At 40.3% G+C, this 27,626-nt stretch overlaps 1 protein-coding gene across 29 annotated transcripts in view; it reads right to left on the reverse strand.

Annotated features, from left to right (window-relative positions):
• Positions 1-27,626, reverse strand: part of ATXN2 (ataxin 2) — a 149,340-nt gene that overhangs the window by 57,522 nt on the left and 64,192 nt on the right. For 20 of the 29 annotated variants that reach the window (XM_055238700.2, XM_063614410.1, XM_063614406.1 and 17 more), the window contains 6 exons: positions 14,470-14,594; positions 10,147-10,238; positions 9,148-9,345; positions 7,515-7,693; positions 5,432-5,641; positions 2,721-2,903 (listed from right to left, as the gene is read on the reverse strand). In XM_055238700.2, the coding sequence (XP_055094675.1) occupies positions 2,721-2,903; positions 5,432-5,641; positions 7,515-7,693; positions 9,148-9,345; positions 10,147-10,238; positions 14,470-14,594 (987 nt within the window). The remainder of the gene's footprint in view (positions 1-2,720; positions 2,904-5,431; positions 5,642-7,514; positions 7,694-9,147; positions 9,346-10,146; positions 10,239-14,469; positions 14,595-27,626) is intronic. The other 9 variants (XM_063614420.1, XM_063614422.1, XM_063614421.1 and 6 more) reach the window with 1 other exon arrangement.

A 27,626-nucleotide genomic window follows, 5' to 3' on the forward strand; every position in this document is an offset into this window, starting at 1 on the left:
ATTTATTACATTCTCAGTTCAAATGTTACTTCCTAAAAGAGGCTTCAGGCTTCTCTGAAGATCTAGGTAAAACAGTCCTCTCCAGCCCTTACCCTTTATCCCATTACTGTTTTCTTTTCCAAAATGTTAGGAATTTGCTGGCAATCAAAACTACAAGTATATGAAGAACAGCAGCAATTACTAACACATAAGTATGATTTTCTCTCCTAACTAAATGTATGAAGTGATTCTCCTGCCTCAGCTTCTGGAGTAGCTGGAATTAAAGGCACTTGCCACCACACCCAGCTAATTTTTTTGTGTTTTTAGTAGAGACGGGGTTTCACCATGCTGGCCAGGCTGGTCTCAAACTCCTGACCTCAGGTGATCTGCCTACCTTGGCCTCCCAAAGTGCTGGGATTACAGGCATGAGCCACCATGCCCAGCCCTATACATTCTTTATAGCAACATCAAGGTCCACTGTGCAGTAATTAAGGAAACTTGAGACCCAAGTTAGTCAAAAGGGGAAGATAAAAGCAGGGTTTGTATCCCATATGACTTCCAAGTATGTATCTAATAGGTTTCATATACCATTATACCTATCTGCAGAGCTCAGATTCAAAGGTTTAGAGAAAATGGTTCGATTATTTCATTTCAGTGTTTTTTTTTTTTTTTTAAAGTCACAAGGGTCATGGAAGAAAACTATTATTCAGCAACTGCCATTTTTCCAATTAGTAAAAACAGCAAATCTATAATGCTATTCTGAGTGTATCTCCAAAACTATGCTTATACTCTCTCACTTCTAATCATGTTATTCTCAAAATTTATTTCCAGACCATCTAAGTAATGTCAAAAGATTAACAGAATAGCTGAAGCAGATTTTTTTTTTTTGAATGGAGTCTCGCTCTGTAGCCCAGGCTGGAGTGCAGTGGCACGGTCTCTGCTCACTGCAACCTACATCTCCCGGGTCCCGGTTCAAGCAATTCTCCTGCCTCAGCCTCCCGAGCAGCTGGGATTACAAAAACGTGCCACAATACCCAGCTAATTTTTGTATTTTTAGTAGAGACAGCGTTTCACCCTGTTAGCCAGGCTGGTGTTGAACTCCTGGCCTCGTGATCCGCCCGCCTCAGCCTCCCAAAGTGCTGGGATTACAGGCGTGAGCCACTGCGCCTGACCGGCTGAAGATTTTTAAAATTTTTGTTTTCTTGGTAGTCTTAAGATAATTGAAGACCAAGGAAGAAAATAAAAAGTACAAAGGAATTTATGGTACAATTACATGAATGTGCATCACATGAAGCTGAGCAGAAATGTAATGCAACTAAAAACAGATTTACCACAGCTGGGTTTTGTTTTTGTTTCCTTAAGCTTGAAGATCTTGTTTCTTTTTTCTTTTTTTTGAGATAGAGTTTCACTCTTGTCACCCAGACTGGAGTGCAATGGTGCGATCTTGGCTCACTGCAACCTTCACCTCCTGGGTTCAAACGATTCTCCTGCCTCAGCCTCTCAAATAGCCACCACACTCAGCTAATTTTGTATTTTTAGTAGAGATGGGGTTTCACCATGTTGGTCAGGCCGGTCTTGAACTCCTGACCTCAAGTGATTCACCCACCTCGGCCTCCCAAAGTGCTGAGATTACAGGCATGAGCCACAGCAACTGGCCAATCTTGTTTCTTTTAAAGGTTCTATGGACTGATTAAAATAGACTAAGTTTTTTTTTTTTTTTAAGTATTCTTTGTAAGCTCTTGCTCACCACAGTTATGGGAACAAAGCACTAAGGACTGATTGGCAAAGTAGCAAAAGCAGTCAGCCTTATTGTAAAATCGTGTCAGCGTCTAATTTTTATACTTTTTTTTTTTTTTTTTTTTGAGACAGAGTCTTGCTCTGTTGCCCAGGCTGGAGTGCAATGGCGTGATCTCAGCTAACTGCAAGCTCTGCTTCCCGAGTTCACGCCATTCTCCTGCCTCAGTAAGTAGCTGGGACTACAGGCACCTGCCACCATGCCTGGCTAGTTTTTTTTGTACTTTTAGTAGGGACAGGGTTTCACCGTGTTAGCCAGGATGGTCTCGATCTCCTGACCTCGTGATCCACCCACCTTGGCCTCCCAAAGTGCTGGGATTACAGGTGTGAGCCACCACACCCAGCCTAATTTTTATACTTTTATAGCTGCTGTCAGCATATTCCTTATGCTAATCACAGATAAAACTTGGACCCTTCATTTCTATTTGATATTCCTTATTATGGAAATATAGTTGGGAATTAGTGCCATATACAGATGTCATAGAAACACACTACAATGTAAGCCAAAAATAAATGTTTATAGAATGTACTGATAAACAAAGCTGCTAAAAAGATAAGGAAATACGGTCCCTCCAAATAGTGTTACATACTGTGTTTGCCTCATATTAGAGAGGTACGTTACAAAACTTTGTGGTTTTATAACATATCTGTATTTATGAACCTTATAGGAATCTCATCACAATCCCATAATGTAGACTAGGCAAGAATTATTAACACTTTACTCACTGAGAGATATCAACTTCAGAATGAGTGTTTGACTTGCTTTAATATATGATGAATAAGTGGTAGAGCCCAGAATAAAAATATGGGTTTCCCAATTCCTGGTGATTCTACTATTTTTAACATATACATACTTACACTTCCTCAAACAGAGTTGTAGCTCAGCCCTCTTTACATCTAGTGTAATGACAAAATGAGTACCGTCATTATGCCCAAGTGTTACCTACCCCCACTGACCACTGATGACCACGTTCCCCCCGAGGGACTGGTCCTTGCTACTGGAGGAGTAGCTGCTTCACTGGTTGGGTTGTGGGATACAAATTCTAGGCCACTGGATATGGAACCCCTCCCAGCAGAAACTCTGTGATTTCGAGGATGTCGCTGGGCCTTTGGGGACATCCTTGGAGGCCCTAAGGAAGAAACAAGTGAACATCACATAAATGCCATGATGTTCATCAGTACTACTTTTCTGCTAAATACACCCATCCACACACAGACGCACACACACTCAATCACTCTACAGTTTCTCCTTGGTTAAAAATAGAAAAAAAAAAAAAAAAAACACCATACGTATTTTTTTGGCCATACTAGTTCTTTCAGAATTATTTTGTGGAATGCCACAAAGTTTTATAAATAAATTGTATTATTTCCCTTTATACTATGTCTTATTCGTAAAGAAATATGTTACTAGAAATTATGACTACATGATAAAATATTTTTAACTTTCCATATATTTTACCTCTTTCCCTGCCCCAAATTTTCTGCATTACTTCTAAAATTAGAAAAAAAAAATTAAACAGAAGACTATTAATCCCTATACACCCCGATACTACTAAAATCTATGTACATGCCCTTCTTAAATTTCTCTAAAATTTTAGTTTATTTATCTCTTCTATCATGATCATCAATTTTAAAACTCGGCTTAAAACAGTAAGCAGTAACCTGTAACCAGTTTCTTAGGCTTAGCAGGCTGTGAGCTGAAAATTCTATTAAAGGGATGACTTGTATTAGTCTATTAATAGATGACCAAAATAACTGACATTTGGGGGAGAAATCAGCACTACATGAATTGTCAAAATTCTACATTATTGATTCTGCCATGCCACTAGTGACTACTCTTTCTAAATCAGTCTACTGTGCATTAGACCAATCTATTAGGTAAGAAGAGTGGAAAGAATGGCCCTCATCAGAGAAGCCTACTGGTGTTAACACCAAGCAAAAACTTTCCTAATGTCAAAGCCAAATCTCCTCACTCTCTCACCCTGCTGCCAAACTCTTTAGAACTTCAAATTAATGTATGTTGCCAATAGATTTATTATTTTATTTTTATTTTTTTAAGACAGAGTCTCTCTCTGTCGCCCAGGCTGGAGTGCAGTGGTACGATCTCAACTCACTGCAACCTCTGCCTCCCAGGTTCAAGTGATTCTTCTGCCTCAGCCTCCCAAGTAGCTGGGTATTTTTAGTAGAAACGAGGTTTCACCATGTTGGCCAGGCTGGTCTCAAACTCCTGACCTCAAGTGATCCACCTGCCTCAGCCTCCCAAAGTGCTGAGATTACAGAGGCGTTAGCCACCATGCCTGGCTTCCAACAGGAATTTAAACATGAACATGATCTTTAGAAGAATGCTAATGTTATACACTATAATTTTCAAATGGAAATATTCAACATCTCTGAATGATGCAGAAGGTGTATTTCTGTGTGGTTAGTCCATGAGCAGTCCTTAAATTTTAATGTAATAAAGATGCTCATAGTCATTAATGATCATGTTTTATTTAATATATTCTCATTAAATAAACATCATTTATTCAAATGATGGACTGCAAGAGAAATATCAACAGAACTTTGCATTTAGTGACCACTATTAAGGCCCTTTCGAGCAAAGAAGTCACCTTGAAAATCAGTGGAACTTGCTCTTCAAGGTTAGATGCTTCAGTCAAAGTCATATGATCTACCAGCTTAGATGGTAACAATTTATTTAAAAGTAGCCAATATGCAGGAGAAACACATTTTGTGCAGAAAACTTTATTAGTCCCAACATAAGCAATATTAACTAATTTTAATGAACAAATCAGATTAAAATTTTAACACAAATATTCAGAACTAGTATCAAAAGGACATTATGATTCAGAAAACAGGTTTTCAATATATGGGTGGCATTTAAATTAGAATGCCACCTTTCTACAACATATCCATGTATTTGATATGTGGCAATGATGGATTTAGCGCCAAATACTGAATAAGAATTACAAGATTTTATTCTTATTTTTGACGAGGAAAAAAATAGCTAAATATTCAAATTCATGTCGTTTTTATCAATAATTTTATCTCAGATCAACAACTTCTCCCAGATTAAAGTGGCCTTTCACTATGTAAGATTGCAAAGCTAATTTAAAAAAAAAATCACTCAGTTAAATTTAGAATTCTTCTGGCATTCTAAAAATCAAACTACTTTAATCTAAGGGCAGACACACAAAGTCAGCTATATGGGCTGTCACTCTCAAAAAGGACCCGGAAAACACTATCCCTGCCTATGGCCAACAGGAAGGTTCACTAGGACCTTGGCCAAAGAGCTATAAAATGAACCTAAGTTCAAGACGGGCTGAAGAAAGTTCATTTGTTTAACTACCATATACAGTGTGAATAAGGAGGGGGAAGGCTGTGGGGCAGACCCTTCTGGGGCTGTAAAGAAGCATAATTATCAGGCAGAGATAAACCCCCTTTTTAACAACAATTCAAGAGAGTTTATAGCTTCACACAACATTTATCAAATTTCTCTCTAATGAACAAAAGGTTAATAGAAATAGTTTTAATAAACTAAAGTTAAAACACAGAAATTATAGGTTATTAAATAATGAAGAGGAAACTATTTTGTAATTATAAACTCACATAGGAGTTAAACAAAGACAAACAAAAACATGAACAAATTGTGGTATTGTACCTTCTGAAGACATGCGTTTAGGCATAGTAGAGACAGGAGCTGGAGAACCATGAGCAGAGGGGTGAGACGGGGGTCTGGATGGCCGCGAGGGGGGCCTGGAGGGCGGCCGTGTAGGGGTGGCTGCCCGAGGTGGAAGAGAGTTGGGACCTGACTGGTAGCGAGAAGGTGGGCGAGAGGAAGGAGATGGGCAAGGCGATGGCCAGGGAACACCTGACAGAACAAATGATATGAAGGAAAGTATAAAAACTAAAGAAAAAAATGAGGGAAAAAAGTAAACAGAAAAAAAGTAAAATGACAAAAATGATTTCTTGTACATTTTAACCCTTTGAGGACAGTCATTTGATTTGTGATAAGTTTTAGCATAACTTAACTGACATAAATTCACATTTTACTTTAACCTCCTTAAGATTAAGTCTCTTTAAATGAATACACGTTCCCAAAGGGTTAATTAGGATCTACACACACTATTGAAGAAGACAGTTAAGACTTTGCCTATTAATCCTGCTTCTATAACTGTTTCTTAGTAACTGGTTGTTTAAAGGAGTATAACATACACTAGATAATTTCACATAATAAATCACAATAATTCCTACTCAGGAATAAGATTATATACTATATTAGTTTTAACTCTGAGGCATAACGAAAATAAGCAATAGCTATTATATCCAATTAGAAATGCTGGTTCCTTACAATTATCTATGATTTTCATCAGGTTTACACTTGAACCTAAAACTGAGTTTGAAATCTTATTAAGCAAGTCCCATTTAAGTAGAAATAAAACATTACTCTTCTGGAGTCACAGGAGTATCAAATGATAATATTCATTGCTCTTTCAAAAAAAAAAGTCTTGACCTCATTAAACTAGAAAAAGGGAGACCTTCTAAATAATTTATACAGTTAAACACTTATCTAAGTGACTGCTTAATAAATACTGCAACTACAAAGCAGTCATCACCAAATAAATTTATACTGATAGATATGCCTAGGTAAAGATACAGCTAGTATTTAACATTACATATCACTTACCTTAATCTTATCAAACAGTCCAGGTCTCCTCTCCATAGGGTTCCACACACTTGAGTACCATACATTTCTCAGCCCCCTTCAGGTTTTTTAACTTTAGAATTCTGTTTATAAACAGCTAAAATCTTTCCTCAGTGAGCAAAGAAATTTCACCCCCAATATTAAGTACTGAAAATACTCAAGAGTGTCCATTTGGAGAGGAATTCTGGAGAAAAGACTCAATGAAAACAAATGAAATTGGAAACTTAGTGTTCTCTATTTTCATCTTTCTAACTTTCCAAATTTAAATAGCTAAAATTGAATGTCCACTTTTTTCCCACAAAGTTAGTAACATACTATTGCTATTACTATTTCCATACCATCCATAGAACTGTTGTTCAGTATCCCTGATTTATGGAAAAGATCCACAACCTACAAGATATATTCAACCTAGATTTAGAGGTAGAGTAAAAAATGTCTTCCTACTAAAGATTCAGGTTTCTTTTACTTAAGTTGCTAAACTGTAACATCCACCCTTAGACTAAGGGTTGTTTTTGTTGTTTATTAAGCACATTTCTCTAGTCACTTTCTTCACATGACTCTTGATCATGTCTTGTATTATAAGTTACCTCAGATCCTTTCTTGAAGTAAGCATAATATAGAAACAAATAATGAAAATTGATCTATATTAACCACAGTGTTGCACATAGGTTAGAATTTTCCATATAAATTATGTCTAAATAATTTTATTATCCAGTGTTTTTAAAATTGAGAACCTACCCAAAGTTTCCAATTTCTTTATATGTGGAGTGTTTTTGGCCAAGTGATTGTCTTGGGTTAAATGCAGCACTTTATCTTAGTACATCATGAATATTTCATCATGCTAAATAATATATATGCCAATAACGTATACAATGTTTTACTAATTTGATATCCACAAAAGCCAATTTTAAGTAATGCTGAAGTGAAAGCTACTCCCCAAACCATTAAAGTGCACATTCATATCAGTTATGTAAACTATTTTAAGTATTTAGAAAACTATTTTATCAATGATACTGACAAGTCTGGTCAAAATACTTGCCTCCATTAACTACTCTTTGGTCTGAACCAGAATTCGGGTTGAAATCTGAAGTGTGAGAAGTGGATCTTGATGGCATGGAGCCCGATCCAGGCTGGCCCATACGCGGTGAATTCTGTCTCCCACTTCCCCAGGATATGACTTCTCTATTTCTTTGTCCAGGAGGAATATATTTATTTTCCCTGAAAATGAGAGATCCTCTAAATCATTTTATTCTAGAAGGTACCAAGCCAATGAAACATATCTAGAAGTCATCTAGACAGAAGGGAATGCTTGTTACAAAAAGGTTCTACACTAAACCAAACTGCCTCACTACCAGATGCCCCTGTTCTTCCATCTTACCCTGAGTTCTAACCTCTGGACTGTCCCTTCCCTTAGATTCTGCTCCTAAGCACAAAGTTTAACAGATGTGTGCTCATTCTCATCCCACTTGACCTCTCTATGGCTGATTCTATCAATCTTGGTCTATCTTCAACATTTTTTGTCTTTCACTTTCTCAATTTTATTTTCTCTGAGATCTCTTCTCTCACTGGCTGTTCTTTGGTTTTTCATGGCTCCAATATCAGCAATGCTGATGAAACCTCAAACTGAACCGCCAGTCTCACAGTGTCAACATCTATCAGTGGACATGTCAATTCAAATCACCAGACTCTAAGCTGATTACCTTTAAGAGAGGATGCATCTCTTACTTTACTAGATAGGTAGCAGGTATTTCTCAACACATGTTTATGGATAAATGAAAGACCCACAAGCCCCACATATGCAATTAGCTGCACAAATGGAGTCACTGTTTTTCCCCTCAAACTTGCTCCATGTTTCCTATCTCTCTTACTAGCATATCCATTAAGTCACTTAGTTATCAAATAAACCTCAGGCTCATCTCTGAACTAGGTGGTTACCAAATTCTCACAGTTGAACTATTTCAATGCACTAACTGTTCTGGGCGTCTCAGCCAGTCCTCAATGCCCCAGGGTTTATTCACCCCATCTCCTTCCAACAGGGTGCTTTTTAGCATGACATGCCAAGTCCTTTAATGACCTCAGTTCCTACTATCAACTGCCACTGCTGCACCCAACACAGATCCTGTGTTCCAGACACATGCAACAACCAGCCCTTTCCTGAGCTGGCCAAATTTTCTCACATAGCCATGCTTGTACATGGCTTTTTATCAGGTGATAAATTCTTCTCCCAACTCTTCTCTGAGTGTCAAAGACCCTATTATCTTATCACAAAATGTCACCTCCTCAGTGAGGTTTTCTCTGACTCTACAGGTTATGCTAGCTTCTCCTCATTCTGTATGTTCCTAGTACTTTGAACATGCCTTTAACCAAGCAAATCATATTGTACTGCTGTGATTGTTACATGTGTCCCCCACCAGATCACTATTTTAACGAGCTCTTCAAGATCTTGGATTGCTCACCGTGATATACCAACACTTGGCTCCACAGAGCTTACTCTCAAAAGCATATTTTCCAAGATCACCGTAACCTTTTCTCTAACAGATCTTAAACCAATTCTACTTGCATTCTCTACCTAAGCTATATTAAAGGAAGAGGAAATATAATAACAATACACCGTCTCACACAGACCTTGAGTTGTGTATCCAAAATACTGCATCATGATTTCCTTTAAATACCTAGTGTTTATGCTGTGCCCCTCACGTTCACTGGAATTTCTCTGAACTGCTGTGTATTTTTCTTCCTCACTCCTATCATCATTTTCCAGGGCCACTCGAGCTTTGTACTGGGCACTTGACTCAATTTCTTCTGCTAACTGGTTTGCCCTTGCTTCCCGTTTTAAAAATTCTTCTGAGTTATCTCTTTCTAAGGGCACCCTGAAACATGAGGAAAAGAAAAGCAAAATGAGTACTTTAAAGCCACAGTTTATATATCTGTCATAATCAACTACTAAGAAAGTTTAGAGTTTAGAATACTGGTAAAAACAAAAACAAAACTAAAACTAAAAGTTATAGTGATCTGTGTATTTATAAATCAAAATTCTAACTTTTTTTTCTGTTACCTTTTCTCCAGAGGAACATATTTCAAAAACTGGTTAAACTGTTCACCATAATCTCTGCCCTTGCAAATTTAGATATTTTTTAACAACTTAAAAGACAAAACCGGCCAGGCATGGTGGCTCACACCTGTAATCCCAGCACTTTGGGAGGCCGAGGCAGGTGGATCATGAGGTCAAGAGATTGAGACCATCCTGGCCAACATGGTGAAACCCCGTCTCTACTAAAAATAAAGAAACTAGATGGGCATGGTGGCACGCGCCTACAGTCCCAGCTACTCAGGAGGCTGAGGCAGGAGAATCGCTTGAACCTGGGATGCAGAGGTTGCAGTGAGCCGAGATTGCGCCACAGCACTCCAGCCTGGCGACAAAGCGAGATTCCGTCTCAAAAGAAAAAAAAAAAAGACAAAACCAAAATTTGTTTAGAGCATAAAAATAGGGTATAGGCAAACTACATTTATTCCCTTTTTTTAATGGAAATTTATCACACTTGGTAATAAGAGAAAAATTATTTCATGTAATTGGTTAACTTAAAAACTAACAAACATTTGTTCATCATAAATTAAGCTGATGAAAATCAAAGACAAATGCACTAAAATAAAAACAAACTTTTTAAACTTACGTATATGAAGATAAACTGCTATCATACGTAGACACTACACCATAATTTTCTTCATTATATCGAAACATATCATTGGGATCCCATCCATTAGACTAGAAGAAAATGAAGCTTGTTTTTCAAAATGACAAAGTATTTGTTCCCTTTCATTCAGTTATAACCAACATCTATATTAACAATATCTAACAAACTACTTGAGCAAAATTAGCGAATTAGAAAACAGGAAAAAATTTCCTTAAAAATGTTTTAGAAAAATACTTATCAGCCCCTCCAGTTGATAAATAACTATACAACACAATTATTTGAGCAGTTATTTTTAAAGTTTAGAACATTTTAATTACTTCATAAAATAGCCTTCAGATCAGGGTTCTCTTTCTTTTCTCTAACCTGTAAAAGCTACCTTTCAGTAGAGACATCTACATTTACCTGTAACCTTCTTGAGATCACTGGTCCTCAGGTCTGTGGAGGACAGGAGGTACATATTTTACTTCTTTTAAACAAGGGATTCCACATGGAACAAGGGGTGCTTTTTAACAGCCAAAAATATTTCCAATGTTTGGGAGAAAGAAGGGAGAAGCCAATGTTTTCCCCCATATTCAACGATTCCAAGGTGGGACCATGGTACTACGTCCCTGGCAACCTCCCCTTCCTCCTGGGAATGCTCAAACGGGAAGGCAGCATGAAACGGTGAATAGGCAATCACTGGACAAAGTCACAAGAACTGGGCTTTAGAACTGGTTTTACCATTAGCAGTTGTGAGACCTCAGAAGTGGCAACTCTGGATCTCAATACCCTAACCTATAACCTCAGCATAGGTAACTCCACAATTCTACGAGGAAACTATAGGAAATTACCATTTGCAAAAGGGAGGCTGCCTTCTTTTTTTGGTGGGGGGGAGCCAGGGGCAAGCAAGTTTATTAAGAAAGTAAATAAAAGAATCCTACTCCATAGGCAGAGCAGCTGAGGCTTCATTCTTTAACGTAAAAGAATCAACCAACTGGGCCACAGGCTGGAAGACTATTTACCAGTGAATATTACTGTCTGGATAATTACTTCTCTAATGTTTCAACTCCTTTTTTAAAGCCTTACTGGTGAAAAGTATAAAGTCCAGTAAAGGTTGTAATCCATCCCAGAAGAACGAACACATCAACCAAGCAATGCTGATGGCAACCTCAATGCTAAGGCTTGCCTTGAAGTTCACCTATTAACCTTGGGTCCTCCTGTGCTACTCCAGGTAAGACTATAATGTACGTCTACCACCACGGCAATTCCTTTTGCCAAACACATGGGCAGGAAATCGCACTTACTTACGGAGGCTTTAAAATTACTTAAGTAATGTATGCCCTACGTAAAAAAAAAAGCACACAATATGGAAAGACATCCAGTAAAAAGTAAACGTCTTCCAATCCCAGGGTGCATAAATAACTACTATTAAGAGTTTTGGCCGGGCGCGGTGGCTCATGCCTGGTATCCCAGCACTTTGGGAGGCCAAGGCAGGAGGATCACAAAGTCAGGAGATTGAGACCATCCTGGCTTACATGGTGAAACCCCGTCTCTACTAAAAATACAAAAAATTAGCCAGGTGTGGTGGCGGGCGCCTGTAGTCCCAGCTACTTGGGAGGCTGAGGCAGGAGAATGGCGTGAACCCAGGAGGCGGAGCTTGCAGTGAGCTGAGATTGCACCACTGCACTCAAGTCTGGGCGACAGAGCAAGACTCCATCTCAAAAGAAAAAAAAAAAAAGAGTTTCAGCCAGGCGCAGTGACTCATGCCTGTAATCCCAGCACTTTGGGAGGCCAAGGCGGGCGGATCACCTGAGATTAGGAGTTCGGGACCAGCCTGGCCAACATAATGAAACCCCGTCTCTACTAAAAATACAAAAAATTAGCCAGATGTGGTGGCGGGCGCTTGTAGTCCCAGCTACTCAGGAGGCTGAAGCAGGAGAATCGCTTGAACCCGGGAGACAGAGGTTGCAGTGAGCCGAGATCACACCATTGCACTCCAGCCTGGGCAACAGAGCAAGACTCCGTCTCAAAAAGAGTTTCTTGGGTGTAATTTCAGACATCTTCTAGGCAATAAGAATATGAACAGCTTTTAAAAAAAAAAAAAAAAAATTCATGTCCGGGTGCGGTGGCTCACGCCAGTAATTGCAGCACTTTGGGAGGCCGAGGCAGGTGGATCACAAGTTCAGGAGTTCAAGACCAGCCTGACAAACATGGTGAAACCCTGTCTCTACTAAAAACACAAAAATTAGCCGGGCATGGTGGCAGCTACTCAGGAGGCTGAGGCAGGAGAATCGCTTGAACTAGGGAGGCAGAGGTTGCAGTGTGACAGAGCAAGACTCTGTCTCAAAAAAAAAAAAAAAAAAAATCAAATAGGATCCCAGTGTTCTGCAATGTGCTTTTTCTGTTAATAAATCTTAGTTATCTTTCCATATTGGAACACCATTCTTTTTGGTAGATATGTAGTGTTTCAATTGAATGGTGACATCATAAATCTAACTCATACTATATTGACAGACACTTAGAATGTTTCCAGTTTTTCACTATTAGAAATAATGCTATGGCCAGGCATGGTGGTTCACGCCTATAATCTCAGCACTTTGGGAGGCCAGGACAGGCAGATCACCTGAGGTCAGGAGTTCAAGACCAGCCTGGCCAACATATAGTGAAACCCCATCTCTACTAAAAATACAAAAATTAGCTGGGTGTGGTGGTGCACACCTGTAGTCCCAGCTACTTGGAAAGCTGAGGCAGTAGAATTACTTGAACCCAAGAGGTGGAAGTTACAGGGAGCCGAGATCGCACCACTGCACTCCAGTCTGGGTGACAGAGTGAGACTCCATCTCTCAAAACAACAACAACAACAACAACAACAACAACAACAACAAAAGAAATAATGCTGGGAAAAAAAAAAATCCTGGTCGGGCATGATGGCTCACACCTGTAATCCCAGCACTTTGGGAGGCTGAGGTGGGTGGATTACCTGAGCTCAGGAGTTCCAGATCACCCTGGGCAACACGGTAAAACCCTGTCTCTGCAGAAAGAGGAAAAAAAATCCTCACATATAATTATTTGCATGTCTTATGGATATAAGAGGGCAAAAATAAATTACTAGAGGTAGAATTCCTGGAACAAAGTGTATGTGCATTTTAAATTTTGATTAGCATTGCCAGATTCTCTCCAGAAAGCCTCTATCAATTTATCCACCTCACCAATAGTGTGAAAGAAGTCTCCGTTTCCTCGTATTTTTCATACAGGTGACGTGATGTACAGACTTGAGAACCATTATATTAGGTTATATATGATTCACTAAAGTTTGAGAATTAATGACATGTTGCCTGTGTATGTCCAGTTTTATTACTAGACTTGAGGTCAAAGTAGGACATTTCAGGCTTCCTGTCTGAGGAAGAGTGTCATTATTGAGCTGTTATGCCTTAAACATCAAACACAGATACGTTACAAATTCTCTTTCTACTGAATGGAAGATTCTACTCAAATACTGCTACCATAACACTCATTTTTGGCAAGAGACTGCTTTGTATCTCTATGCTCTCTATCCTAAAGACAGAGTCTTTATTAAGCATTTGTTTTTATTTTTATTTCTTAGAGAAGGGGCCTCATTATGTCGTTCAGGCTAGACTCCAACTCCTGGGCTCAAGCAATCCTCCTGCTTCAGCCTCCCAAGTAGCTGGGACTGCAGGCATGTGCCAGCATACCCAGCTAAGCACTTCAAGTACAGATAATGCATTAAAAAGAGAAGCAAAACTAGTATGTGACAAGAGACATTTTAGAAATAAAATAATTTTGTGGAGAATAATCCCAATTTAAGACCAAGAAATTTATGTAATGCTTTAATTCCAACGTAACCTAATTATTTATCTTAATAATGACAACCTTTTCTTCAGACAAGAAGCTTAAAATGTCCTACTTCAACCTCATCTCTAGGTGAAGTCAACAATTAAGACACCACTTTCCTTAGGCTACCTTATTTGGCTGGGTGTTAAAGCAAAACACACCGGCATTTCCCATGGTTTCTAATTTTAAGTTGCTTATTATTATTTATTTTAATCACAAAGAAGTAATTCATGAGCATCCACAAGAACAGACAGTACTCCTGCTTAACCCCTACAAGTAAAATAACAAACATTTTTCTTTATATATTGCTTGGGAAAAAGTCTCTAGTTACACAACAAACCTGCGGCTCTAAATACACTCACTACAATAACAACAACAAAAACACACTTAAATTACAACCAAGTGACAGGATGTCATATGTATACCACACTGACCACAGAGTCTAGCACTAATTACAAAGATGTTACTTACTACGTCATTTTCCAAAGCCTCAAGTTCCTCATTGGCTGTGAGTTCACCTGCATCCCAGGGCTCCAGGTCCTTCTCTTTGTGTTCGCCATTCACTTTAGCACTGATAGCAGAGTCAGTAAAAGCATCTGCAAAGAATGGTTTTGGTTGAAAGTTTATATATCTGGCAATCAGCTACACTCACACACGTGAATTACCAACAAAGACATATGTTAAAAAACAATTATGAAAAATGAATTTCACATAACTGTTTAACTTAAAATCTAACAGAAACATTTATTGAACATAATTTAGGTTGATGAAAACAAAAGACAAATGCACTATAATAAAGGTAAACTTAAAACTTCTGTATGTGAAGATAAACTGCTATCTAAACCGATAAGGAATATATAGTATTCAGTAAAAGTATGCTTTCACATTTAATTTGGCAAATGGAATCACAGATGACTATCAGTAAAGGTATTTTCTTCTCATATAATTTTAAGCCACATGAAGCATTTTTGTTTGTTTGTTTTTTGAGACAGAGTCTCGTTCTGTTGCCCAAGCTGGAATGCAGTGGCGTGATCTCGGCTCACTGCAACCTCCACCTCCCAGGTTCAAGCGATTCTCCTGCCTCGGCCTCACGAGTAGCTGGGACTACAGGTGCGTACCACAACGCCCAGATAATTTTTTGTTATTTTTAGTAGACGAGGTTTCACCGTGTTAGCCAGGCTGGTCTTGGTCTCCTGACTTTGTGATACCCCCACCTTGGCCTCCCAAAGTGCTGGGATTACAGGTGTGAGCCACCGTGCCCAGCCCACATGAAGCATATTTTAATGTATTGACATAATTCATTAAATTATATTACAGGTAATTACTCTGTGTGTCTCAGAAGTGACCAAGAAAATTTCTGGCCAGATGTGGTGGCTCATGCCTGTAATACCAGCACTTTGGGAGGCCCGGGTGGGCGGATCACGAGGTTAAGAGATCGAGACCATCCTGGCCAACATGGTGAAACCCTGTCTCTACTAAAAATACAAAAATTAGCTGGGCATAGTGGCACATGCCTGTAGTCCCAGCTACTCAGGAGGCTGAGGAAGGAGAATCGTTTGAATCCAGGAGGTGGAGGTTGCAATGAGTGGAGATCACGCCACTGTGCTCCAGCCTGGCGACAGAGTGAGACCCCGTCTCAAAAAAGAAAAAGAAAAAGAAAATTTCTATCAATCCATCAAAAATATCTTTTTTTCTTTTTTGAGATGGAATCTTGCTCTTTCACCCAGACTGGAGTCCAGTGGCACCATCTCAGCTCCCTGCAACCTCCGCCTTCCAGGTTCAAGGGAATCTCCTGCCTCAGCCTCCCGAGTAGCTAAGATTACAGGCGCCCACCAACATGCCTAGCAAATTTTTTTTTTTTTTTTTTTTTTTTTTTTTTTTTTTTTTGAGACGGATTCTCACTCTGTCGCCCAGGCTGGAGTGCAGTGGCGCGATCTCCGCTCACTGCAAGCTCCACCTCCCGGGTTCATGCCATTCTCCTGCCTCAGCCTCCTGAGTAGCTGGGACTACAGGCGCCCGCCACCATGCCCAGCTAATTTTTTTGTATTTTTAGTAGAGACGGGGTTTCACTGTGTTAGCAAGGATGGTCTCGATCTCCTGACCTCGTGATCTACCCGCCTCAGCCTCCCAAAGTGCTGGGATTACAGGTGTGAGCCACCGCGCCCAGCCCCAGCTAATTTTTGTATTTTTTAGCAGAGACAGGGTTTCACCATGTTGGCCAGGCTGGTCTCGAACTCCTGACCTCAGGTGATCCACCCACCTCGGTCTCCCAAAGTGCTGGGATTACAGGTGTGAGCCACCATGCCTGGCCTAAAATATCTCTTTTGTTTAATGGATGCACTAATTAGATATACCTTCAGAGTACTTGCAGCCAAATATATGTGGATTTTGTTTTTAACTTTCCATATTCATGTCTATGTGCAGTGGTCAATATCCCAGCAAACTCTTGCCATTAGTAAGTGAAGCCATTCTAAGTGGCTTAACCCCTCCCAGAACCCACTTCTTCATATATAACCACTCTGCTATAACATTCAGGCCCTACAGTATTACCTGTCTCAGAAAGTTCAGGTAGCAGGCATACCTGGACTTCCTATTAACACACTCTCACTTTGTGTTATTGAAGAGTACTGACTTATGACAGCAAATGTAGCATCCACATGTTAGCTGACCATACTGCTGTCTGGCACAGGAAATTTTCTCTAGTTGGGAGTTAGACTCAGCTAAATAAAGGCCCACTGGGCAATGATGGCACTAGGAAACACTCTGTAGATATACGCTTGCATTTAAATGACTGGACCCATAGGGTACCACCTACTACGAACTAAGGAGTAATACTTCTGCTGATCTGGGTCTGCTGAGGAATATAAGCTCCCAGCCACTGTTCCTTCCCAGTACTGCAAGTTGTCACTAAGAGGAGGAAGGGACGAATCAACAACTAAACACACAATACTCCTAAAAAAGAGGTTATTCCAGATGGATTTTTTATTTGGCAATGCTTCTATAACTGTCATTGTCTCCCTAATGGGCAAAGTGATGCCAAAATAAGAAATCTGAGCCAGCAAATTAAAGCATGGAACTTCAAGCCTAGCTAATTCTAACCTCTTCTTATCCCAAACTGGGTGTGGGTAGGTATGAGTGTGTGTACCTGTACATCAGGGAATAAAAGCATTAATCTACCTCTGGGCTTAGCCGCCAGCTCCACCAGCAGCACTACTCCCATTGCTAGCAATTCTAAGAGCCAAGAGTGTGCTGAGGGAGTTCCCCAGAGCAGCAGGTCTCAGCTGGGGGTGGAATGGAGCATTCACTAGAAATGGCTGAATTTTGGAAAATCTCTCTAAGAGATTCTAAGAGACTAATGCTATCTTACCAACACCTTATCTTTGCTGAAAGCTACTGATGGCACTAGAAATCTGACCTTATTTGATACTAACCTGAATCAAGTCCTTCTCTACATTATCTTAAAGTTATGTGGATTGCTGGCAAAAATTAATTTAACCATGTGTATTTTCAAGAATGTAAAATGTTCCAAGAAAACATCAAATGATAACCTACCTTAAGATCCTGAAATCCCTTTAATTCTCACAACACTAGACAAAAAACTACACTATAGGAAAATTCCAAACCAGCCATATTATCTTCTGGAAGAAGCAACAGGACTGTTCCTTTACGTGTAAGATCCTGTTAATGTCTTAATCATACCAGTTTTTGAAAAGCACACATTTAAGTAAATAAAATATTTATTTAGATAGAAGCTCAGCATTAAAGACAATACTCTTTTGATTCAAGAAATTAAAGCTCAAAGCAGCCAGAGATTTTTATAGAACCATATAAACGGATTTTTTTTCTCCCTACAGGGTATGTGTGTGTGTGAAAATATTTAGAAAATCTTGAGTCAAGCTGCCTTCAAATCAAAAGATCCCAAATGTACACACAAAGTAGCTTAAATATGTTTTTACGGTATTATTCTAAACAGATTTCTAAAAGGATCCCCAAGTAAGAGCCAGTGTGGAAAAGCAAGCAAGCATCTAAAACTTTAGCAACCCAGGCTTTATTCCACTGACCAGAATTTAGGTTAAGACAACATTATTAATAAATCTGTTTTTCTCAATGCTACATTTTAATCTTAAATCTTCTGTTTACAATACCAAACTTTTTAAAAAAAAAGTATTCACAGGTTATGTAGCAGTCTGGTCTGCTTTTGAGGCAGAAATGGGGAAGGGGAAAACACAGAAGTGTGATTCTATAAAGAATGATATTCCTTGATTTTAAAATTTCACCAAAAGTAGCTCTTTCTAAAGATGAGTAAAGGACTTAGGGGAAGATGTGCAGAAGTGGAGAGTTAGCACAAAATGAGGCTATAGCATCAGGATGCTGAGAAAAACCCTGGCTATAAGTAATGCATTTCAGGCCAACATTGCATCATTAGCTAGAAAGGAAGCAAGATCTGGGTATCCATTCTGCACTATTAACAATATCCACTATCGTAAATTCTGATTTGTTTTAAAATGGTTGGATTTTTGTTTCTGTTTTTTTTTTTTTTTTTTTGAGACGGAGTCTCGCTGTCTCCCAGGCTGGAGTTCAGTGGCACAATCTCGGCTCACTGCAAGCTCCACCTCCCGGGTTCTCGCCATTCTCCTGCCTCAGCCTCCCCAGTAGCTGGGACTACAGGCGCCCACCACCACGCCCGGCTAATTTTTTGTATTTTCAGTGGAGACAGGGTTTCACCATATTAGCCAGGATGGTCTCAAATCTCCTGACCTCATGATCCGCCCACCTCGGCCTCCCAAAGTGCTGGGATTACAGGTATGAGCCACCGCACCCGGCCTTTTGTTTCTATTTCTTTAAAAAAAAGTTGTTTTTTTTTTTAAGAGATGGGGTCTTGCTCTGTCACTCATGCTGGAGTGCAGTGCTGCAATCACTGCAGCCCTGGGCTCAAGCAATCCTCCCGCCTCAGCCTCCCAAGTCACTGAGATTACAAGCATGAGCCACCATGCCCGGCAAGTCTGGATTTAAAAAAAACCGTTGGTAGTAAATAGTACAATGTTGTAACCAGGATTCCTGCAAAGTAGTGAAAGAACTGGCTCTAATCTACAGGCAACTGTGGGAATTTGCATGCAGATTTTACCAATGCCATAAGTCAAAGTATACTAATTTTCCATCATCCCCTATGGTGAGAAACAAAAGCATTGTAAGAACAAGATGCAAGAATACAAAGTGACTATTAGAAAAGTGTTACCTGTTTCTGAAGGAACTACAGGCATAGAGAGAAAAAAGGAAAAACATAAAAACCATCAGATGAGATGATAAAGAATTAGTTTTTCAATTTATAAAAGCCTCTAGACTAGCAGGCGATGTTGGAGGAAGGAACAAAATTGTATCACCTCCAGCCCCTGTATCCCACCTCCATGCTACCCCCACAGCAGTGGGCTCTCAACACCTTCCCTTCTGATTCTGGGCAGAAACCTAGTCATTTGGGGCCGGTGATGCCACCTGGTGGTGGTCATAAAGAAATGTCTCAACCAATGTGTGAACCTCATCTGGGTATCCCCAGCCCCATACCCAGGAAACAAGAGTACCTATTCAGCTTCTCAATCTTTCCTCGTTTACCTCTGAGCCAATAATGCCTCTGAAAAATCACTCAAACTTGTCTGAGCATTTTTTAAAGGGCCAGAATAATGGTCAAATAACTAAAATGCTAGTGTTAAACATTAGAAATAAATATAAACTTAAATGTATAAAAACTATAAAATGACATAAAACTGGATAAAATAATCATTAACATCAGATTTAACATCAGAAACCCTCAAATGTGCTTCCAGAGAAGTCATCAAAATCCTCAGCTACCCATTTCTTCTCAACTAAATCAGCCTTTTCTCAAACATCAAAATTCTATGTAAACCTAAAAAATCATATTGTTTTGATCAATTCCTATTCCTGCGGCATTTTCAACAACTTTTTAAGACAGTTTCTCATTATGTGTCATCTTTATATGTGGACCAATCTATACACTATATAAAGTATCAGTATATAGACTGGTATCAGTGGGACTATTTAGTCATTTTTAGCACTTACTGAGTACCTACAATGCACTCATAAGTCTGGAGGAGGCGGGGATTCATATTTGACTGACAACAATTCCCAGCATTTCCTGTAGGAGCTAGGAGCTCCTGGGTGTAAGAGACTAGTTACAGAAATGAAGCACATCTTTTAGAATCGAATACAATGAGTGCTACAATACAATTAAGAACAAAAGGCTCTGGCTTTCTAAAGTGACAGTGACAGCCTATCAGCAACAGCTGATCTAGGCCTTCAAGAACACAAGAAGAAAATAAGAAAGGGGAAGTAAAATGGTTCCAACATAGACTGGAGTGGCATTAAAAATACGTGTATAGCTGGGAGTGGTGGCTCACGCCTGTAATCCCAGCACTTTGGGAGGCCGAGTCAGGCAGATCATGAGGTCAGGAGATCAAGACCATCCTAGCTAACACGGTGAAACCCCATCTCTACTAAAAAATACAAAAAATTAGCCGGGCATAGTGGCCGGCGCCTGTAATCCCAGCTACTCGGGAGGCTGAGGCAGAAGAATGGCGTGAACCAGGGAGGCGGAGCTTGCAGTGAGCGGAGATCGCGCCACTGCACTCCAGCCTGGACGATAGAGCCAGACTCTGTCTCAAAAAAACAAAAACAAAAAAATGTGTATAGGCGGGGCGCAGTGGCTTAGGCCTGTAATCCCATCACTTTGGGAGGCCGAGGTGGGCGGATCACCTGAGGTCGGGAGTTCGAGACCAGCCTGACCAACATGGAGAAACTCCCATCTCTACTAAATATAGCCAGGTATGGTGGTGCATGCCCGTAATCCCAGCTACTCGGGAGGCTGAAGCAGGAGAATCACTTGAACCCGGGAGGCGGAGGTTGCGGTGAGCCAAAATCACGCCACTGCGCTCCAACCTGGGTAACGAGCGAAACTCCGTTTAAAAATTAAATCAACAGGCCGGGTGCAGTGGCTCACATCTGTAATCCCAGCACTTTGGGAGGCTGAGGCGGGTGGATCATGAGGTCAAGAGATCGAGACCATCCTGGCCAACATGGTGAAACCCTGTCTCTACTAAAAATACAAAAATTAGGCAGGCATGGTGGTGCACGCCTATAGTCCTAGCTACTCGGGAGGCTGAGGCAGGAGAATTGCTTAAACCTTGAATTGTTTGAACTACTAGGGGAGGTGGAGGTTGTAGTGAGCTAAGATTGTGCCACTGCACTCCAACCTGGCGACAGGGCGAGATTCCGTCTCAAAAATTAAATATATAAAAAATATGTGTATAAACATTTTCTGAATCGTACACAAGACCACAGGCTTCCCCAGGGAAGGGGGACTGGGGGTTAGAGGGGAGATTATCTTTTCACTGTATGCTCATCTGTTCTAACTGAGTTGTATACTACGAGCATATACTACACCATGTATTATACAGATTAAAGACTATAGTACTGAAGAATAACATAAAGAAACAAGTTGGGGATAAGAAACAGAGTAAGGGTGCAGGATGTATGGATTGGAACAACAAAACCAAGGGCACAGGTGGAGCCGCGCTCCTCAGGCCAGAATGGGGTAGGGGTATGATGACAAAAGAGGACTGTGGGGAGCCTCTAGATTAGGGATTCTTAGCCTTTTTCTTAATCCATGGGCCCCTTCAATATTTTAGGGAAGCCTATGAAACCGTATTCAAAATGTACTTAAATTCATAAAATACACAGGAAATCAAATGAGAACAATTAACAATGAAATGCAGTTATCAAAAACTAAAAAAATCTGTTGGCATAGTAACATACATGCTTCTTAATTAAAGCATTAAATATTAAGATGCAGTAACAGGTTTAATAACTATTATAAATTTAAAGAGGTGATGAACATACACAATAATGTAAAGCCTGGTGCAGTGGCACATGCCTATAATCCCAGCTACTCAGGAGGCTGAGGTGGGAGGATTGCCTGAGCCCGCAAGTTCAAGGCCAGAGTGGATAACACAGCAAGATTCTGTTTCTAAAAATAATTTGAGGCCGGGTGTGGTGGCTCACACCTGTAATCCCAGCACTTTGGAAGCCAAGGCAGGCGGATCACTTGAGGTCAGGAGTTGGTGACCAGCCTGGCCAACATGGTGAAACCCCTTCTCTACTGAAAATACAAACATTAGCTAGGCATGGTGGTGTGCGCCTGTAATACCAGCTACTCAGGAGGCTGAGGCAGGAGAATCGTTTGAACCCAGGAGGCAGAGGTTGCAATGGGCTGGGACTGCACCACTGTACTCCAGCCTGGGAGACAGAGCGAGACTCCATCTCAAAAATACATATATATATATATATAAAATAACAATTTGAGATATCCATAACATGAAGCAATATGAAATTAACTGAGTTCTATAGGTGCTTAAGTCATAAATACTGCTAATACTAGTTGTTTGTTGCCTATATTTTTAAATGGCAAAAAATGCTAAATTTCACTTGAAGGTTAGTGTAAACAAAGATGTAAATTTCTCTTCATCCAAGATCATCAATGCCCTGAATTGTCTCCACAAATTCTTTGAGAATCCACAGATCCAGGTTAAGAATCCTGCCTCTTTGTACTGACAAGCAGGAAGAAAGAGCCTCTGCCATGAATAAAGCAAACAGGTAAGGGACTGGAAGGAGTGGTCATCAAGGCTGAGCTCTTCTGAGACTCCAACAAGAGCTGGAAACCCTACATTCCTAACTAATCATCCCCCAGTGGGACTTTCTCCAGCCACACCCAGCAGGCTGGATTAGGTGTAGACAGAGTTTAAGATCTTAGAGGAACAAAGAACGCTGTGAGGGGCAAGAAGAGAATAGAAGTGTAAAGTTTATAGCTGTGGTCAGAGTAGATCTTGAAAAGCATTCTGGAAGAGCAGTTCCTTCCGAGTGATGACACAGTCATGAAAGCAGGATGCTACAACGCTGCGGAGGTGAAAGGGATGGATGGAACAGAACTTAGGAGGCTATGTTTCCTGAAGAATAGTGTTCTCCAAATGATCGATTTGAAAATAAATTATTCCAACACACACTACAGTTGTCCTTCAGCATCTATGGGGGATTGGTTCTAATACCCACTAGGGATACCAAAATCCATGGATGCTTAAGTCCCTGATACAAAGTGGTGTAGTATTTGCATACTCTTGCATACTTTAAATCTCTAGGTTACCTATAATACCTAATACAAAGTAAATGCTACGGAAATAGGTGTTGTACTGCATTGTTTAAGGAATAATGACAAGAAAAAAAGTCTGTACATGTTCAGTATAGACGCTTTTTATTTCCCATATAATATTTTTTCTTTCTTTTTTTTTTTTTTCTTTTCAGACAGAGTCTCACACTCTGTTGCCCAGGCTGGAGTGCAGTGGCACAATCTCAGCTCATAGAAACCTCTACTTCTCAGGTTCAAGCAAATTGCTTATCTCAACCTCTCAAGTAGGGGGGATTACACATGTGCACTACCATGCCCAGCTAATTTTTTGTACTTACAGTAGAGCTAGGGTTTTGCCATGTTGGCCAGGCTGGTCTTGAGCTCCTGACCTCAGGTGATCCATCTGCCTCAGCCTCCCCAAGTGCTGGAATTACAGGTGTGACCCACAGTCCCAGCCTATTTCCCATATATTTTGGATCCATGGTTGGTTGAATTCACAGTTGTGTAACCCATGGATAGAGAGGGCTGACTGTATTTGCAAACTAACATTTGAAGACATCAGTGTCCCAGCCACAAAACTAAGAAATGAATGGTAATTACAATTTTAATCACTGTCTATGGTACCATGCTTATGTAAAAGAAAAAAAAAAGTTATTCCCTAGTTTAGGAGTATAAAATTGGGTCTAGTGAGTATAAAAATATGTTTTAAAATATAAAAACATAAAAATATAATAAATATAAATAAATTAAGTTTAAAAATATAAGTATTTCAGTGGTGGCTCACACTTGGGAGGCCAAGGTAGGTGGACTGCCTGAGCTCAGGAGTTTGAAACCAACTTGGACAACATGGCAAAATCCTATCTCTACCAAAAATATAAAAAATTAGCCAGGTATGGTGATGCACACCTGTGGTCCCAGCTACTCGGGAGGCTGAGGTGGGAGAGTCACTTGAGCCTGGGAGGAGGAGGCTGCGGTGAGCCAAGATCTGCATCACCACACTCCAACCTCAGTGATAGAGTAAGATGCCGTATATAAAAAATATATATATGTAAACTTTTCAAAAATCAATCAAAGGAATATATATATGTTGAACACCTGTTATCTGTAAGTCACTGTATATATACTAGACACCACGGTTGGGGGGTATGCATTTCCTGAATTCTATAAATTTGTTTTCTGAACTCCAGAAAAGTTTAATGCATTGGAACAGAGAAAATATACCAGTAAAAAAATAGTACACAGTGCTTCGTGAAGATGAGTGTTTGGTATATGATGGAGACCACTGGTTCTCCAACTGTACTTCATGACACCCTATGATGTCTTCAGGACACCCCAGAAGGCAAGGGAAAGCTGAGTAGGTAGGGAGCTAGGACACCACTGCTCTTCTTCCAACCGAAGGCTTGTTTTAACTAAGAGTCAGCATGGGATCTCATCAGAGGGAAAAAAACTGACCTATTCTATACTAAAAAGAAAATGTTAAAGTCTGGGCATGGTGACTCACACCTGTAATCCCAGCACTTGGGGAGGCTGAGATGGGAGGATCACGTGAGCCCAGAAGTTCAAGATCAGCCTGTGCAACACAGTGAGACATCTGTCTCTACAAAAACTAAACTAAAAAAACAAACAAAAAAATTAGCCAGGTAGGGTGGTGCATGGGGAGGCTGAAATGGGAGAACAGCTTGAGCCCAGGAAGCAGTAAGCCATGATGGCACCACTGCATTCTAGTAGGGGTGACAGAGAGAGACCCTTTCTCAACAAATAAATACATACAAACATAAATTAATTTAAAATGTAAAGTTTAACAGCCACTGTTACAGGCAATAAAAACAAACCACAATGAGCAGGGAAGGTAAGAAAAGACTCTAAAAAGGACAGATGTGGGCTTGGTTTTGAAAAAGTATCTAAAACTCTAGTTAGTAAGGTAAATTCTTCACGTTGGGATTAAATCCAGGAGTAAAAGAAGAAGGCACAGGCTGGCCGCGGTGGCTCACGCCTGTAATCCCAGCAATTTGGGAGCCCAAGGCAGGTGGATCACAAGGTCAAGAGTTCGAGATCAGCCTGGGAAACACAGTGAAACCTGTCTCTACCAAAAATACAAAAGCTAGCAGGGCATGGTGGCGCACGCCTGTTGTCCCAGCTTCTCGGGAGGCTCAGGCAGGAGAATCACTTGAACCCGGGAGGCGGAGGTTGTGGTGAGCCAATATCGCGCCACTGCACTCCAGCCTGGGCAACAGAGTGAGACTCCATCTCAAAAACAAAAAAAGAAGGCACAAAGTTGGTGATGTCTAACACACAGAACATACCAGCATAGTAGGTCAATGAGTGGATTAACACTGGGAAATAATGAGATAAGGTTGAAAAAGAGAAGTTCCACTGGGAAGGGCCCTGTATAGCATCCCAACTTTATTCTGTAAACGATAGTGGCCACTGAAGATTCTGAGCAAGGAATGAGATGATCTAATAAAAGCAATGTCTAAGAATTTCTTTACGTCAATGCCCAAGATTGACTGAAAATGAGAAATCTGGAAGACCAGTTGTTTAGGAGATTATAACAATATTTGCCTTGGTGGAAGAAAACAAGGACCACCCTTATTTTCTATTTTCACTGTTAAATCTTTTGGTATGCACTTTTTGAACTTTTTACCATGTGTGCATATATAATTTTTAAAGTAAAGTTGTAAACAGAAAAAAAAAATCTACAGTGAGATACTACTTCTTACTGTCCCACTAGGATGGCTATAATCAAAGAGACAGACAATAACAAATGCTGGTGAGGATGTGAAAAACATAAGAAACCTCAGACACTGCTAGTAAAACAGAAAAAAAAAATCTACAGTGAGATACTACTTCTTACTGTCCCACTAGGATGGCTATAATCAAAGAGACAGACAATAACAAATGCTGGTGAGGATGTGAAAAACATAAGAAACCTCAGACACTGCTAGTAGGATTGTAAAATGATACAGCTACACTGGAAACAGCTATGTAGGATTGTAAAATGATACAGACACTACACCCAGGAGACCAGCCTGTGCAACAGTAAGACCCCACCTCTATTTTCAAAAAATAAAAAAAAGAAAACAAAACAGCCCAACAGTTATGTAAAAGGTTCAACATAGATTTAGCATATGAGCCAGCAATTATCTTGCAGGTATGTGTATGTATGCATGAGTATGCATACACACACACCCCCATGGGAATTGAAAACCTATGTCCACACGCAATTTTTTTTTTTTTTTTTTTTTTGAGATGAAGTCTCACTCTGTCACCCAGGCTGGAGTGCAGTGGCGTGATCTCGGCTCACTGTAGCCTCGGCCTCCCAGCTTCAAGTGATTCTCTGCCTGAGCCTCCCTAGTAGCTGAGATTACAGGTGCACGCCACCACACCCAGCTAATTTTTGTATTTTTAGTAGAGACGGGGTTGGGCAGGCTGGTCTCGAACTCCTGGCCTCAAGTGATCTGCCAGCCCCAGCCTCCCAAAGTGCTGGGATTACAGAGGCATGAGCCACCACACCCGGCCCACACAAAAACTTTAAAAGTCAATGTTCATAGCAGGATTATTCATAAGTCAAAAGGTGAAAACAATGAAAATGTCCACCAACTGATGAATAAACAAAATGTAGTGTACCTGTGTACCTGTATAATGAAATATTTGGCCATAAAAAAGAAAGAAGTACTAATACATGCTATAGCATGGAAGAAACATACTAAGTGAAACAAGCCTATCATAATATATATGGCCGGGTGCGGTGGCTCATGGCTGCAATCCCAGCACTTTGGGAAGCCGAGGCGGGCAGATCACTTGAGGTCAGGAATTCGAGACCAGCCTGGCCAACATGGTACAACCCCGTCTTTACTAAAAATACAAAATTAGTAGGTGTGGTGGCAGGCGCCTATAGTCCCAGCTACTCAAGAGGCTGAGGCAGAAGAATCGCTTCAACCTGGGAGGCAGAGGTTGCAGTGACCCACGATCATGCCACTGCACTCCAGCCTGGGGGACACAGTGAGACTGTTTCAAAAAAAAAGAAAAAGAAAGGCTATATATTATATTATTCCATTAATACGCAATGTCCAGAATGGGCAAACCTATGAAGAAATAGATCAATAGTTGCCTGGAGCTGGGGAAAGTTGAAACAAACAGAGAGGAACTGCTAAGGGGTTCAGAGTTTCTTTTCAGGGTGATGAAAATGTAAATTGATTGTAGTGATGGTTGCACAATGCTGTGAATATATTAAAAAAAAAATGGGCTGGGAGCAGTGGTTCACGCCTGTAATCCCAGCACTTTGGGAGGCTGGGGCAGGAGGATCATTTGAGGCCCAGAGTTTGAGAACAGCCTGGGCAACATAATGAGACCTCATCAAACAAAAAATAACAACAAAAATTAGCCAGGAGTGGTGACACATGTCTGCAGTCCCAGCTTAATCAGGAGGCTAAGGTGACTC

Source organism: Symphalangus syndactylus, chromosome 13, assembly GCF_028878055.3.
Source record: "Symphalangus syndactylus isolate Jambi chromosome 13, NHGRI_mSymSyn1-v2.1_pri, whole genome shotgun sequence".
Lineage (NCBI taxonomy): Eukaryota > Metazoa > Chordata > Mammalia > Primates > Hylobatidae > Symphalangus > Symphalangus syndactylus.